The sequence below is a fragment of the Lytechinus pictus genome, chromosome 13 (assembly GCF_037042905.1).
Source record: "Lytechinus pictus isolate F3 Inbred chromosome 13, Lp3.0, whole genome shotgun sequence".
Taxonomy (NCBI): domain Eukaryota; kingdom Metazoa; phylum Echinodermata; class Echinoidea; order Temnopleuroida; family Toxopneustidae; genus Lytechinus; species Lytechinus pictus.
The window spans coordinates 29520513-29535099 of NC_087257.1; the positions used below are offsets into that span (position 1 = coordinate 29520513).

At 35.7% G+C, this 14587-nt stretch overlaps 1 protein-coding gene across 2 annotated transcripts; it reads right to left on the reverse strand.

Moving 5' to 3' along the window:
* Window positions 1-1200: 1200 nt before the first annotated feature.
* Window positions 1201-13736, reverse strand: LOC129274651 (UDP-glucuronosyltransferase 2C1-like). Of its 2 annotated transcripts, XM_064108571.1 has the most exons (3): window positions 13449-13736; window positions 12733-12792; window positions 1201-2991 (listed from the first exon to the last, which is right to left on the reverse strand). In XM_064108571.1, exon 3 carries the CDS (start codon window positions 2952-2954, stop codon window positions 1344-1346), a length of 1611 nt encoding a protein of 536 aa, XP_063964641.1. In that variant the 5' UTR covers window positions 2955-2991; window positions 12733-12792; window positions 13449-13736; the 3' UTR covers window positions 1201-1343. The 2 variants fall into 2 exon arrangements, with proteins under 2 accessions (XP_063964641.1, XP_063964640.1); XM_064108570.1 differs by lacking the exon at window positions 13449-13736 and having other exon boundaries at window positions 12733-12862.
* Between the last annotated feature and the right edge of the window lie 851 nt (window positions 13737-14587).

Consider the following 14587-nt stretch of genomic DNA (forward strand, 5'->3'; position numbering starts at 1 on the left):
AATTGAATATCAAAATTGTTCAAATATGCAATGAATTTACAGTTTTCCAACGAGTTTCTTCCTGAATTGCGCACTTCACTCATGTTCTGTTATTTGTACAATGTTTATAATTATGTTTCGTTCATGTATAAGTTACAATGTTATGTTCACACCTATGCCATGTTACCCTGTATCTCGTTCGACAAGAACTGATATCCTGGGTTTATTATGTTTATTACCTTTTTTATATGATTTATCAATAAAGAGGTGATTTATAATATATATATATATATATATATATATATATATATATATATATATATATATATATATATATATATATATGAGTGGAGCATCAAAGGTTCTATGAGCTTGAGAACGATGTTCCAAGAAAAATATATAGATACATAAATTATACATTGGCTAAAAGAATACATTCAATGATGCGAACATCAAATAAGAGGTCAGAGAAGAGCAATAGAGATAGAGTGAGGGTGAGAAACAGAGTGGGAGAGAGAGAGAATTGAATAGAAAGAAACATGAAGAAAGTACTAACAATATATAAAATGCAAGACATCATGTTTTGAGAACGAATACTCGTTGATAAGGTATTTTTGTTTGAATAATAATAATCATGATACTATAATAACGTTATATTTACCCAGGGTAGCCACTTTAGTTCCGAAAACTGTTCTGCCAGCGGGCCCTGCTATTATTATTACCCGGCTAAGCTAGGCTACCTATTCAGGTGCACACAGCTTTTAGAGGAATTACTTCCTGCCGGGTGATTCCCATTTACCTCACTTGGGTCGAGTGCAGCACACTGTGGATGAATTCCTTGCTGAAGGAAATTTCGCCATGGCTGGGATTTGAACCCACGACCCTCTGTTTCAAAGTCCGGAGACTAATCCACTGGGCTATGATGCTCCCCAGCCCCCCCCCGCTTCCGCGGCCCCTGATGTTCAATCTCTAGGGTGTAATTTTAACACCTCAGTGTGTGGTCCTCTATTAACACCAACTGGTGTTAGTTTTAACACCACATTTTTACAGTGTACTCGGAATGCCTGATGGGTGGGTGTCACGTTGAACATGCATTCATTATGATTTAAATGAATAAAAGATTAATAAAAAAATGTAAGTTGAAATAAATGAGGTAGGGTGAGAAGAGAGAGAAAGAGAGGGGGGGGGGGGGATAACAGAGAGATATAAGATGAAAGGGGGTATAATCAATCCTACTTTATTCTTGACTTATACTGGGTGTATAAGCGCGCATAATATAAGCATGATAAAAAATATATACATATATTGTATATGGGGATATATAGCATGTAATAGCATGTATAGTAAGTGATATTTATCTGTAATTAATCAATTTTCTTGTTTTTAGATATATTTCGAAAACGATATATATGGATGCATACTACTGTGGTACATTTGAATAAAAGGTAAATAGAAAATATCATAAACACAGATATGAAAGCTATAACGTCGATAAGATAGTACTGGAAAATATTCAAAGAGTCTACAGGTAACTCAAAATTATCAGTACCATGTTTGATAGCGTGGTCAATCCAAAATGCTGCCCGTTCAGCAGGCTTCATTGGCCGATTCCGAAAATTAGCCGACATCCTTTTGGCTGTTTGCATGTATGTCTTATTAGAAGTCACTTCGTAAAGAGCTTCGTAAATCAAATCTGATGTTACTTCTTCTTTATTTAACTTCAGCCCCAAGCCGAACTGTGTGATTCTATTTGAGACACCAAACTGGTCTGCGAAGATTGGCATGACGACTGCAGGAACGCCATGATAGATAGCTTCATAGTAGCTGTTGTGACCACCGTGAAAGAAAATAGCTTTTGTCTGAGGGTGTCCAAGGACATCATTCTGAGGCAACCATGGGACAATCTTAATACTTGACGGGATCGGAAACGGTGGAGATGTCTTCAAGAGCCAGATGACTCTTTGAGGTAACCTAGCGAAGGCTTCCATAAATATCTTCACCAGTGCCATGTTTGATTCGTCCAGTACCAAAAAGGTCCCAAATGAACAGATGATGATACCATCTCCTTCTGAACCTTGAATAAAGGACTCAATGTCTGATGGGAGTTGCTCAGGATCCTTCGCTGTAAGACCACCGACTGGGATGACATTAGGTGGTAATGCACAAGGATATTCTCCTACAAAATCGCTGTTCACAAACCACATCTTTGTCCTCTTTATAAGTTCATATGGGTCTAGAAGATTATATTGATTTGATAATTCTTTGTAAGGTTTAAACGAGAATTGTATTGCCAAGTTGCGATGCATTACGAAAGAAAATGTATTAACTAGGCGTTCTTTGAAAGACATTATGTGGGAGTAAGAGGTCAACATAGACGGTACAAAAGCTGGATTGAAGCCTGAACCTTCACTTGCTGTGTGGAAGCAAGGACTGGGATAGGGAACGACTGCAAAGTATGGAATATTGAGAACCTCTCCGATTATTGCTCCACATGCCCAGGTAATATCATATAAGAGTGACGAGAAGTTTGCAGATCGAAGTCGAGACATGAGCATTTTATCTTCCAGAATGGTGGCACAGTCATTTTGTCGTGTTGCGAGTATCATGAAACTAACTTCCATTTCATTTCCCCTACCAGGTAATGAAAGAGATCGGCTGAAGTTGTTGAACTGCTCATGGATTTCGTCTGCCGGGATGGAATGCTTGAATATTTCATAATGGAACATCTCACCAAAACGACTCTGTCTGACATGGTCTTCGAAGGCGTTACTGACAAGATAGGTTAGATTATGGCCCCGGGTAAGGAGTTGTTCTCCAATGGCAGCTGAGAGGTAGAAATGACTTCCTTTGCCAATGAGGGGGCTTACCAGTATATTGGATGCCTCACAAGAGATGGCAAGTGTCATCCAGAGACTGATCGCTACAATCTTTGCCCGTTCAAACACTGATGATACTCCGACCTTTAGCATAGTCATCTTTGAGACCTTCTCATTCCTAATTGGTACCTGACCTCTGAAAAGAAAGGAAAGTACGTAACAAAGTAAATGAGGATTGGGTGGAGATAAAAAAAAAATAAGAAGAGGAAGAAGAAGAAGAAGGAGAAGGTGGAGGTGGAGAAAGAAGAGAATTAAGGAGGAGGAGGAACTTTGGAATTCCTTTAGTAAAGAATGAAAAAATGTATCAACTGTGAATTGAACCTTGACTTTGGCTGTGAATTCTAATGCTTTCATAGGGCAAAAAAAAAAGAAGAAATTTGTCGAAATTTATAGTCAATGAGATTGTTTTCCATTGACTGCATATATAATTTGAGATTTACTTTCAAATAAAGTATTTTACTTGATCTTCGATTATATTTGGTCAATAGCAAGTTCTTATTTTTTACACTGAAAATGGAAAATTTATTTCAAATTCATTTTAAAAACACAAGACAAACAGCATGAACAGCGAGTTAAAGACCCAGACCGGAGTTAAAATTGAAATTGACAAATGCGAGCCATGTAAGCTACATATTCAGTACACTAATTTGAGTTTTATGCATATTCACCGCTTGAAATCTGCGTATTTTGCTTAAGAAAAACTCAATTAACGAGTTTGACATTAGATTTTATCTTGTTTATCTCGTTTCTCAACGGCCTGAAGTACGTGACGCCACATTACGTGTCAGGTGGGTTGTGATTCATATACTTTTACGTAGAAAGAGGGATTATTATTTTTTTTCGATTTCCAGATTATGAATTCGATTTTATTCATAATTTTCAGAGGAAATATTCGGTGTTCAAATTAATGGATAGAAACCTACAACTCTTCACTTATGTTAAGTGATTTCTTTGTTTGGCTCATAGTACCATGGACCTAGTAGGACAGATGGGCGTTCATTGGGTACGTGCAGTTAGTGAATTCCTCAACATGTAACAAGTAGCAAGTATACTTGAATACATTACCCAGTTACATAAGTAGTACTCACCTGAAATGTAAATTACATCTAACCAAGTTTTCCACCCATTATTACAATTTAATCAATCCAATATTTGTCTTTTCATGATATTTCCCAAATTGCAAATTTCAGTGAACTCATAAAATGCCTTTCATGTTATTTAAATACTCTGTTATGAATTATTATGTAAGATATATTATGTTTATTGTCATGTTCCAAATGTAGATTTCATTGTTCATGTTAAATTTATACAATTGTTGTCTATAATTTTGCACGGCATGTGAACAAGAAGAATTTACAATTATGGACAATAAATAAATACTTATACTTATAACTGTCATTGTCATTTGAAAATTCTATTTATATTTATCTATTGTGATCATATCATGGTCGCCGTCAATGAGGCCATTAGTTAGCAGATTAGACATTGATAAACAATGCACAAACTGTATGTGCGCAGACGATAATAAAGATCACCAGTCAGGAAAATCAATGTGCCGTTCTGGGCCCCGTCTTACAAAGAGTTATCCAATCAAATTCAACTGTATGGAAATCCATCCCTATCATAATTTTTTTTCTGCAGGAAATTAGCAGAATCTCCCTAGTAAACTAGGAGAATCACACTAAATCTTAAAGAGAACGATGAACGATACGTACCTGTTTCACTAAACAACATGAACAACAATGCGACGCGAAGCGCGAGCTGAAATTGTATATAGTGACCCGAAACTGGGACATTTTAAGGACTATCTTATAGAAAAAAATATACATATCTCACCATAGTCATCCAAGGCGAGCACCAAGCGCGTACTGATTTTTTTTTAGAATTACATCTAAACACACGTAGCACTTTGAACATGAGAAGTATCTCATTATTATAATCAATTAATGCGAGAGCATATGGCCCCCATTCCAGAGAGGGGAGACCTTTGAAGGACTTTTCAAAGACCAACATTCTGGGGGGGGGGGGCACGCAGTATATAATGCATAGTGGGCAGTGGCGTACCGTGGGTCACGGCATTGGGGGGGGGCACCAGCAAAAATTTTGAGCCACTTAGTGAGCGCGCTTCGCGCGCTAAGTTGACAGGTATACTGGCCTAATAGAGACATTTTAAGGACAGTGTCATTAAACGGATATGTATCTCACTGATCAAATAATGCGAGCGCGAAGCGCGAGCTGAACATTTTTGATATTCGGACCTAAAAAGGGACATTATAATCAAATTTTTGTAATCATGATACGTACCTCTCTCACTAAACAATGCGAGCGCGAAGCGCGAGCTGAAATTTTTGTTTATACTGACTTCAAACAGGGAGATTTTTAAGGACTATAATTTAGGAATCCATTAAGAGTATACATATCTCACCATAGTCATCTAATGCAAGTGCCAAGCTCTTGCTGATTTTGTTAGAATTACATCTAAACGCATTAAGCACTTGGAGAAATTGTAATAATCATTATACGCATCTCACTAATCAAATATTGCGAGCGCGAAGCGCGAGCTTAAAATTTAGGAAATTCAATCCTGAAGAGGGGCATTCTAAGGCTTGTTTGTAGGAATTCACTAAGACCATACGTATTTCACTAACCAAATGATGCGAGCGCGAAGCGCGAGCTGAAATTTTTTGATATTCAGATCAGAAAAAGGGACATTTTAAGGACTGATTCTAGGAATTCATGGAGAGCAGACATATCTCACCAATCCACTAATGCGAACATTAGCACGGACAGGAAATGTTTTATATTAAGACCTTAAAATGGGGCAGTCATTAAAAAGAAGCATACTCTTGTACATAAAACAATAATATCTCGAAGTGCGAGGAAATAAATTTGGTGTATATTGACTTGAAAACGGGAGGTTTCAGTACAACAGGATTATATATCTCGTTAAACAGTCAATGCGAGCACCAGGAACAATGAAGACATAGGTCCTGAGTGAATTATGTTTCATAAAGTTATGAAAAAAATATTTATTATGTAATATAATGTAATATAACAACATAATTATAATTTAATATAACATCATAATGAACAATAATTTCTTCTTACCCCAGTACGTTTCTCTTCCTTTCTCCCTCTTTTTCTCCTTTCCCCGTTTTTTTTTTTTTTTTTTGGTCAGCCGATTGGGGGGGGGGGGGGGCACGTGCCCCCCATGCCCCCCCCGTAGTTACGCCACTGATAGTGGGTATGTGCCGAGGAGGGGACCCCCATTTTTACACTCAAATTTCCGTTCCAAGGCATAGCATTTTTGTCTTATTGAGAAAAAGAACAAAGAAAGCCGCTACAAAGCATAGCATTTTCTTCTTTTAGTTCCGAAGCCCGTTCCGAGAACCCTCCTTTTTACAATAAGCCCGCTCCAAGGCCCCCGTTTTTTGTCTCGCCCGCGGCACATACCTACTACTTTTTTGGTCGAGTACCCCCCCCCCCGGGCCAACAATTGGCAAGGTCTTACAGCAGTCTCCAAGATCACTGAAATCTGTCATCTCTGTGAAATTGCTAAGAAAGACCCCTCAAAGAACTCTGGATATTTCTTGTCTTACTGTCTGAGACTTGTCCTATAGAGATCTTTCAATGGTCTTTCAGAGATCTTTTATGCAACAAGTGATCTTTCAGAATTCTTTCCATGGACTTTGCCTGGTCTTTCAATGATCTTTCGGTGATCTTTCAATTTTTTTTTTTTTTTGAAACGTTTTTATTTAGTATAACCATCTCATACACATATTACAAAACGAGTTTAATAACCATAAAAAATAACAATGTACAGTATGGATAGGTTACATTTTGATAAAAAAAATACATACAAAACAAAAACAACAAAGGGAAAAGAAAAGAAACATAGAGAAGCAATACAGGTCTGTTCGTCTACATTACCCAAAATCTAATAAACTCCATTTTTTTTAAAATCTATACATAGTAGAGTCCCTATAAGCAATACACTTTTCTGTTTGGTACACTTGTTTTAATTTACTGGTAAACAAGTCAAAACAAGGAAGGATATTAATATATCTACACAGATATAAAGTTTTCTTTGCTACAATAAGGCAATGATTCAATAACACATCTTGCTTGTTTTTAATTCCGAATAAAATCTCTTCATCCTTTACTTGGATAATTTGTTTTTTAAATTTAGTATGCCACCATCTTAGAAATTCATTCCAAAAATCTCGAGTATGCGAACATTCTACCAACAGGTGTTCAATTGTTTCCTGTTCTTGTTTACAAAAAGAACACATCTCATTATCTACAACTTTCATTTTCTTTAACTTTGCATTTACTAGTAAGCATCTTGTATTTATTTTATATTGAAATATTCTTGTTCTTGTATCTGGAATAACTTTAAAAGGCAACTCGTAAATAAAACTAAAATCATCTTCACTTATATCATACCTTGATCTCCAATATATTTCAGAAGTAGGGGTTTGGTATTTATCTTCTTTTATGATCTTGGTTGACAATTTTGATATAAATATTTTTTTATTACCAAAAACTATACAAATATCTAACTTTTTTAACAGATGTCGCCTCTCGAAACAACGAGCTTTAACTGTCTGTGGAATAGCAGAAACAATTGAACGCCAAAGAAGATAGTTTTTAAAGCCAATTTGTTGCCACTTTATAAAAGGGATTAATTGACCATTTTCATCAAATAAATCTTGTATAAACCAAACACCAATATTGAACAATTCCTTCACAAAACAACTGACACCTGCTATTTTTATTTGTCTATTATTCCAAATAATACTTTCATGAGAAAATGCATCATGGTTACTCAGATCTCTTAACTCAAAATAGGCATATAAGACCTCTTTATAAAAAGAGGGTACAAATCTTAGTTTTAAACAATCTTTTTTATCAAAATTACAATAGAGTAAAAAGTGACCACCATATTTTCTTATAAAATGATTAAAATATATCTTCCATGAAGAAAGTCCTTCATCAAAAAATCTTACTATCCATTTTATTTTGAGTGCCTTAAACATTGAACGAATATCGATCATATTCAGTCCCCCTTTAGAATAAGGGGCAATCAGTGTTGACTTTTTTATATAGTTCTTTTTTCCATTCCATAAAAAGGCATGTATAATTTTCTCAAGTTCTTCCACCACATGTTCAGGGACAGACAAAACTGAGGCACAAAATATGAACTTTGACAATGCAAAAGTTTTTAAGATTTGTATCTTTCCTATCAGAGTAAGATTACGTTTTCGCCAAATATTTAGCAATACCTTTACATCCTTGATACATCTATCAAAATTAAGCTTTAAAGCTAAATCAGTATCATAAGAAAAAAATATTCCAAGACCCTTAATTGGGTTTTCTGGCCACTCAATATCAAAATATTTATCTTGAGATTCTCTAAACGAGCCCAACCACATGGCTTTACACTTATCTCTGTTTGTTTTCAAACCAGAAAAAGAGGAAAATTTATCTATAACTGAAAAAGCTTTCTCTGCAGACTTTTTGTCCGCTAAAATCAATGTCGTGTCATCGGCATATTGGGCAAGTTTAATCATATTTTCATTTATAAGAATACCTTTAATATCATCCCTTTGCCTTATCTCACATGCGAAAGATTCAATACAAAGTATGAACAAATACGGGGACAAGGGGTCTCCCTGTCTAACCCCTCTATTTAAATCAAAATATCCCGATGAATGTCCATTACTACATATGCAGCTACTGATATTTGTATAAAAGGACTGAATGTACTTTATAAATTTCTGACTAAATCCAAATTTGCCAAGGGTAGAGAAAATAAAATTCCATTCTAAAGAGTCAAAGGCTTTTTGATAATCTAAAAATAAAAGCAAACCTGGGATATCATTTTCTTTTGTGTAGAACATAGTATCTATGATAGTTCGAATCGATTCACCTATGTATCGATCTTTCATAAAACCTGTCTGGCATGGATGTATCAATCTAGGTAAAACTTTGCATAGTCTAGTAGCAAAGACTTTGGATAAAATTTTAATATCTGCATTAAGTAGTGAGATCGGTCTCCAGTTTTCTAGATAGCGTTCATCTTTTCCCTCCTTTTTAATCAATGTAATAATTGCTTGTTTTTGCGACGTTGTAAATTCCCCCCTATCCAAACTTAGGCTTACCGCCTCTATATAGATATCTTCTAAAATATTCCAAAAAACTCTATAAAATTCGGCTGGAAGGCCGTCATTCCCAGGGCTTTTGTTTATCGACATACTATATAATGCTTCTTTAATTTCTTTCTTATTTAACGGTTTGTCTATAATAATTCCCTCACTTTCATTTAAAGAAGGCATTTGTAAATTTTGCAAAAAATTCTCCGCCTCCTGGTTTGCGTCGTTTTTTGTTCTTGATTTATACAATGTTTCATAAAACTCCTTTTGTATCTTTAAAATATCTTTTTGATTTGTAATCAATTCCTGTGTATCATCCTTTATAAGAGAATAGCATAATTTTCTTGTTTGGTTTCTTTTTTCCAATCCTAAAAAATAATCGTTGCTTTTTTCTCCCTTTTCATACCATCTACATCTAGCCCTTACCATAACACCTTCCATTTTTTTATTTTCAATTTTAACAATTTCTTCTTTTAATTTGTCTATCTCTTGAATTTTGCTTGTATTGTTCACAGTTGTTAGATCCTTTTCGAGGATTTCTAATCTCTTCCGCAGATCATTTTCAACATTATAAGATTCTTTATTTTTATTTTTTGAGTATTTAATTGTAAATGATTTAATTTGATACTTTATCCAGTCCCATTTTATTTGTGGATCCATATGCATAAAGTCTATTTTCCATTCTTTAATACTTTCTGATAGTGCTTTAACATAATTGTCATCCTGCAATAGGGATGTATTTAGCTTCCAGTATCCCTTTCCTCTGGATATTTCACTCAACTTTATTGACATACATACTGCAGAATGATCTGTTCGTAGGGCAGAAGTTATATCAACTTTCTTAATTTTCTGCCTAAGATCACAATCTACTAAAAAATAATCTAGCCTACACTGGACAAAAGGCCTTTTTTGTCTCCAAGTAAAGCAGGATTTATTTACATTCATACTTCGCCAGATATCTATCAAATTGAAATTAATCATAATATCTTTGATCCGTTCAACAACATTTTTTTTACTAGATTTTGTTCCACCCATTTTATCTATGTTGGGGTTTAAGACGCAATTAAAATATCCTCCAATTACTATGTGTTCGTCACCATTCCATTCCTTTCTAATAACATTCAACAAATCTTTATAGAACTGTATTTGCAAATTTTCTATATTTGGTGCATATATAGTAACTATAAGGAAATGTACCTTTCCACAATCTGCATGGATACATAAAATTCTTCCACAATAGTCTTTGTATATTTGTCTAATGTTTATATCTAATCCATTTCTAAAAAGGAAGGCGACTCCTTTGCTATGCGTCGTTCCATAACAAAATAGTATATTGCCACCCCATTCACTTGCCCAGTAGCTTTCATCCTTTTGGCAACTATGGGTCTCCTGCAACATTACAATATCTACGTTTTGGTTTCGCACCCAATGAAAAATACTCCTCCTTTTAATTGCGTTTTGCATACCTCTCACATTTAATGATAACATATTAAGGACATTATCATTCGTCTCAAAAAGAGATCTGCTTTTTGACATATTTTATAACCTGAAAGTTCAAACACGACAAGTAAAAATTACAAGAGAAAAGATAGAAAGAAAAAAAAAACCCATAGAGTTCGGGCAATGTCTGTTTATATCAGCCTGTCCCTTGTCTTGAATAGAACTTGCATGCATTCTTAAGGCCCAGTCAAAAAAAAAATGATCTGTCACGAGTCTTACTGTAATCTCCGCAAAAATCTTGAGAGACTGCCGAAAGATCATGGAAAGACCATAAAAAGACAATTTTACTGTAAGACCGCTGAAAGACTGTTTTGAACCGTTTGAAAAAGTTTTGGGACTAACGAGGACCACGAAGACCATTGAAAGATCCATTAAGAATCGTGAAAGACCTTGGAGATCTTTGAAAGTTCGTTGAAAGACCCTTCAAAGATCGAGCAAGTTTCATGGTCTTACAGCAGTCTTTCAGAGGTCTTGCTCTCTGTGGAATGTTTTTTTTTTAATTGTTTGTAGGAATTCATTAAAGGTCAAGTCCACCCCAGGAAAATGCTGACTTGAATAAATAGAGAAAAATCAAACTAGCATAGTGCTGAAAATTTTATCAAAATCGGATGTAAAATGAGAGTTATGACATTTTTAAGTTTCGCTTAATTTTTACAAAACAGTGATATGCACAACTAGGTGAGTCAGTCGATGATGTCCATCACTCACTTTTTTTATAAATTGTTTGAATTATACAATATTTCAATTTTTATACATTTGACAATAAGGACCAACGTGACTGAACCCTTTAGTATTAAACAATGCTAATTCCACATGTTCAGGGAGGAATTAATCGTTTTATCGCTTGACAACGAGGAGAGAATTAGAATATTTCATATTTCATATAATAAAATACAAAAGAAATAGTGAGTGGATGACGTCATAGTCTCCTCATTTGCATACCAGCCAGGAAGTGCATATAACTGTTTTGTGAAATTAAGCAAAACTTTAAAATGTCATAACTTTTTTATTTTACATCCGATTTTTATGAAATTGTCAGTGTTATGCTTGTTGGATTTTCTCTTTTTATTCAAATCAACTTTTTGTTGGGGTGGACTTGTCCTATAAGACCATACATACACATATCTCACTAACCAAACGATGCCAGCGCGAAGCGAGAGCTGAAATTTTCTTAAATTCAGAACAGAAAAAAAGAACATTTTAAGGACCGTATTTTCGGAACTCGCGAAGTGCAGACATATCTTACCAATCCATTCATGCGAACGAAAGTATATACGGACTGGAAATGTTTTATTTTATATTCAGACCTTAAAAGAGGCCAATAACTTGAAGTCATGAAAAAAGCATGTGTCACTATATAAAATAACAAAAGCTCGAATTGCGAATAAATATGTTTGGTGTATATTGAATTGAGAACGGGATGATTCAGTAAAATTATGTACGTCATTAAACAGACAATGCGGGCATCAGGAGCGATAAACACAGGCCCTACGCAAATTATGTTTCATAAAGTTATGAACAAATATTTCTTATGTAAATAATTATGATATAATATTTAATATGATATAGTATAATATGATTTATATGATATGATATAATTTCCTCTCCCCCTTTAAATTTCTCTTTATTTCTCCCACTTTCTCTCTTCCCCCCGTTTTTTGCCAGCCAATGGGGGTGGGGGGGGGGGGGCACGTATCCCCCCCGTAGTTACGCCACTGATCTGAATGCAGATAGAATTGGAAAGCTGCTCCAAATAAGCGAGAATTAAAATAGGGCAAAAAACAACATGAGTCCAAATCCCGGGCCCAAATCTGTAGATGGTATCAATTCAAGCTTGCAGAAAAGATATTTATGATATAATGTATATGATAGAAGTGAAGAAAATAATCTTAAGACCAGAAAATCACAGATTTTTTATGTGTATAACCTTACCGGCGGTCTTGAGCCTGCATGATGAAAAGCACAAGAAGGCGAATTTTCGAAGCTCAATAATTAGAGCAAAATATTCAGCTGTACGTAAGAGGTGAAAATGCATAAAGCTTGCATTGCTGCAATAAAAGTTAAACCGTTTAACCTTTCGATTGATATAGGGCTATGATTTGTCTAATTCACTTTTGGTCCGGTCTGGGTGACTAGGCCTATAATGTTGCAGCAAGTAATTTAGTCCCACAACTAATCACAATATAGGAAGAATAAATAGTTAAGTATTTTACAACGCTTACCTTTTTATATCTGCTGAGGCATCACATGTAAGTCATATCGTTTCACTCAATAGAACTGCACTGGGGAAGAGATTTTGACGATATTCGTGTTATGGCGAACGTACTGCGGATATGACCTGTTCTGTTGTTCTCGGGACTATTGTCCCTTTTATTTGACTATAAGCTAGAGCGGGTCTTTTCATCAATATCAAATCACAATGGTGCATGTCGTATGACTATCCGCAGACTGCATGGTAAGTTCTATTGATTGATTGATTATATTTATACCTTGGTCACATTTGCTCTACGGCGGCCGTACGGCGAGTCGAAAACAGCCGTTATATTCATTTTTATTCAAACCACTAGCTGGTACAAAAAATGTAAAAACGGCTGTTTTCGACTCGCCGTACGGCCACCGTAGAGCAAATGTGACTGAGGTCTCAGACAAGTATAAAAAAAGCATGTCTCGGGGAGACAACAAATGTTAAATAACCCGTACAGGTGTTGCTCCCCGGAAAACCATACAAAAATGAATATAACATAGATATTTAAAAATACATAAGTAAAACATCAAAAAAGTAAAGCTCACAGAGTCTACAATATTTTATTATAAGAAGGCATATTTTGATTAGATCAGATCTGAGTTTCGGTCCTTCTCTGATGAATTCTTCATCAACAGTCCTGACGCCAAGTCTGTCAATTTGAACTGGGAATCATTGGAATTTAAATTGACATACCTAAAGGAGAATCCCTAGCAAGATGAGCAGTACCAGATTTAACCTGCCTTACATCACTAGGGAAATTAAGAGCAAGATCAGACAGAAGCGTCGTGTATATAATCGTGATCTCAAAAGTCAATCTCAGGAAGATTGGAGCCTCTTCAGGAAGTTGAGATCCATGCAGGTCCAGAAGTCCCTTCGCTCTGCGAGATGGGAGTACCTTAATGACGTCATTGGTCCGATCGAGTCTAAGAGAAAAAACACAAAGGCAAGACTCTACAGGTATTCAGCAACTTCTTTCTGAAGGATGTCTGAAATCTTGCAGCCAAGAAAAGGCCAACATTCTTAGTCGTCCGTTTGAATGGGGTGTGAACCGGTTTTTACTACCGAACCGGATAATGTACGTCCTTCTTCTTATTAAACTTCCTTCCTTCTCGATATCCATCAATTGAAGATATTTCAGTCCATGTCAATCCGGGATGTCAATGGTGTTGAGAAGCTTCTGAGGGGACTAGACACATCCAAAGCCACTGGTCCGGACAACACCCCAACAATCCTTTTGAAAGAGACGGCCTCAGAAGTAAGTCCTATTCTCACCTTCATCTTTAACCAATCATTGAAATCTGGAGTTCTTTCAAAGGATTGGACGAAAGTGCATAAACATGTAGTTCCGGTCTTCAAGAAGGGCGACAAGACGAATTACCGTCATATCTCTTTAACCATGCAGTATAATCTCCAAGACACTGGAGCACATAGTTGTGTCGTCAGCGACGAAGCACCTTGACTCTCACTCCATTTTGTCCCCCTGCCAACATGGATTTAGAAGAAAACACTCTTGTGAGACGCTATACTGTTGCTAACATCACATGACCTTGCTGAATCGTACAGGGGTAAAAAGCAAGTTGATATGATTATGCTGGACTTTAGCAAAGCCTTTGACAAGGTCCCACATAACCGTCTCATCCTGAAGTTGAGACATTATGGGATCCAAGAACGAATGTCTTTCATAATAGGCTATTTACTTTTACTGCTTGGTTGCGGTGGACTGACATGACTTGCGAAAGCCTGTCTAAATTGACAGTTAAAAGCCTCAGCTTTTTTTAAGATCATCAGTAAAAAAAATATTATCCAATCAACATTGTGCGAAAAATTTCACA

Excerpts from the sequence above, each read along its gene's own strand:
- LOC129274651 (XM_064108571.1), bottom strand. The coding sequence starts at position 2,954 with ATGACTATGCTAAAGGTCGGAGTATCATCAGTGTTTGAACGGGCAAAG.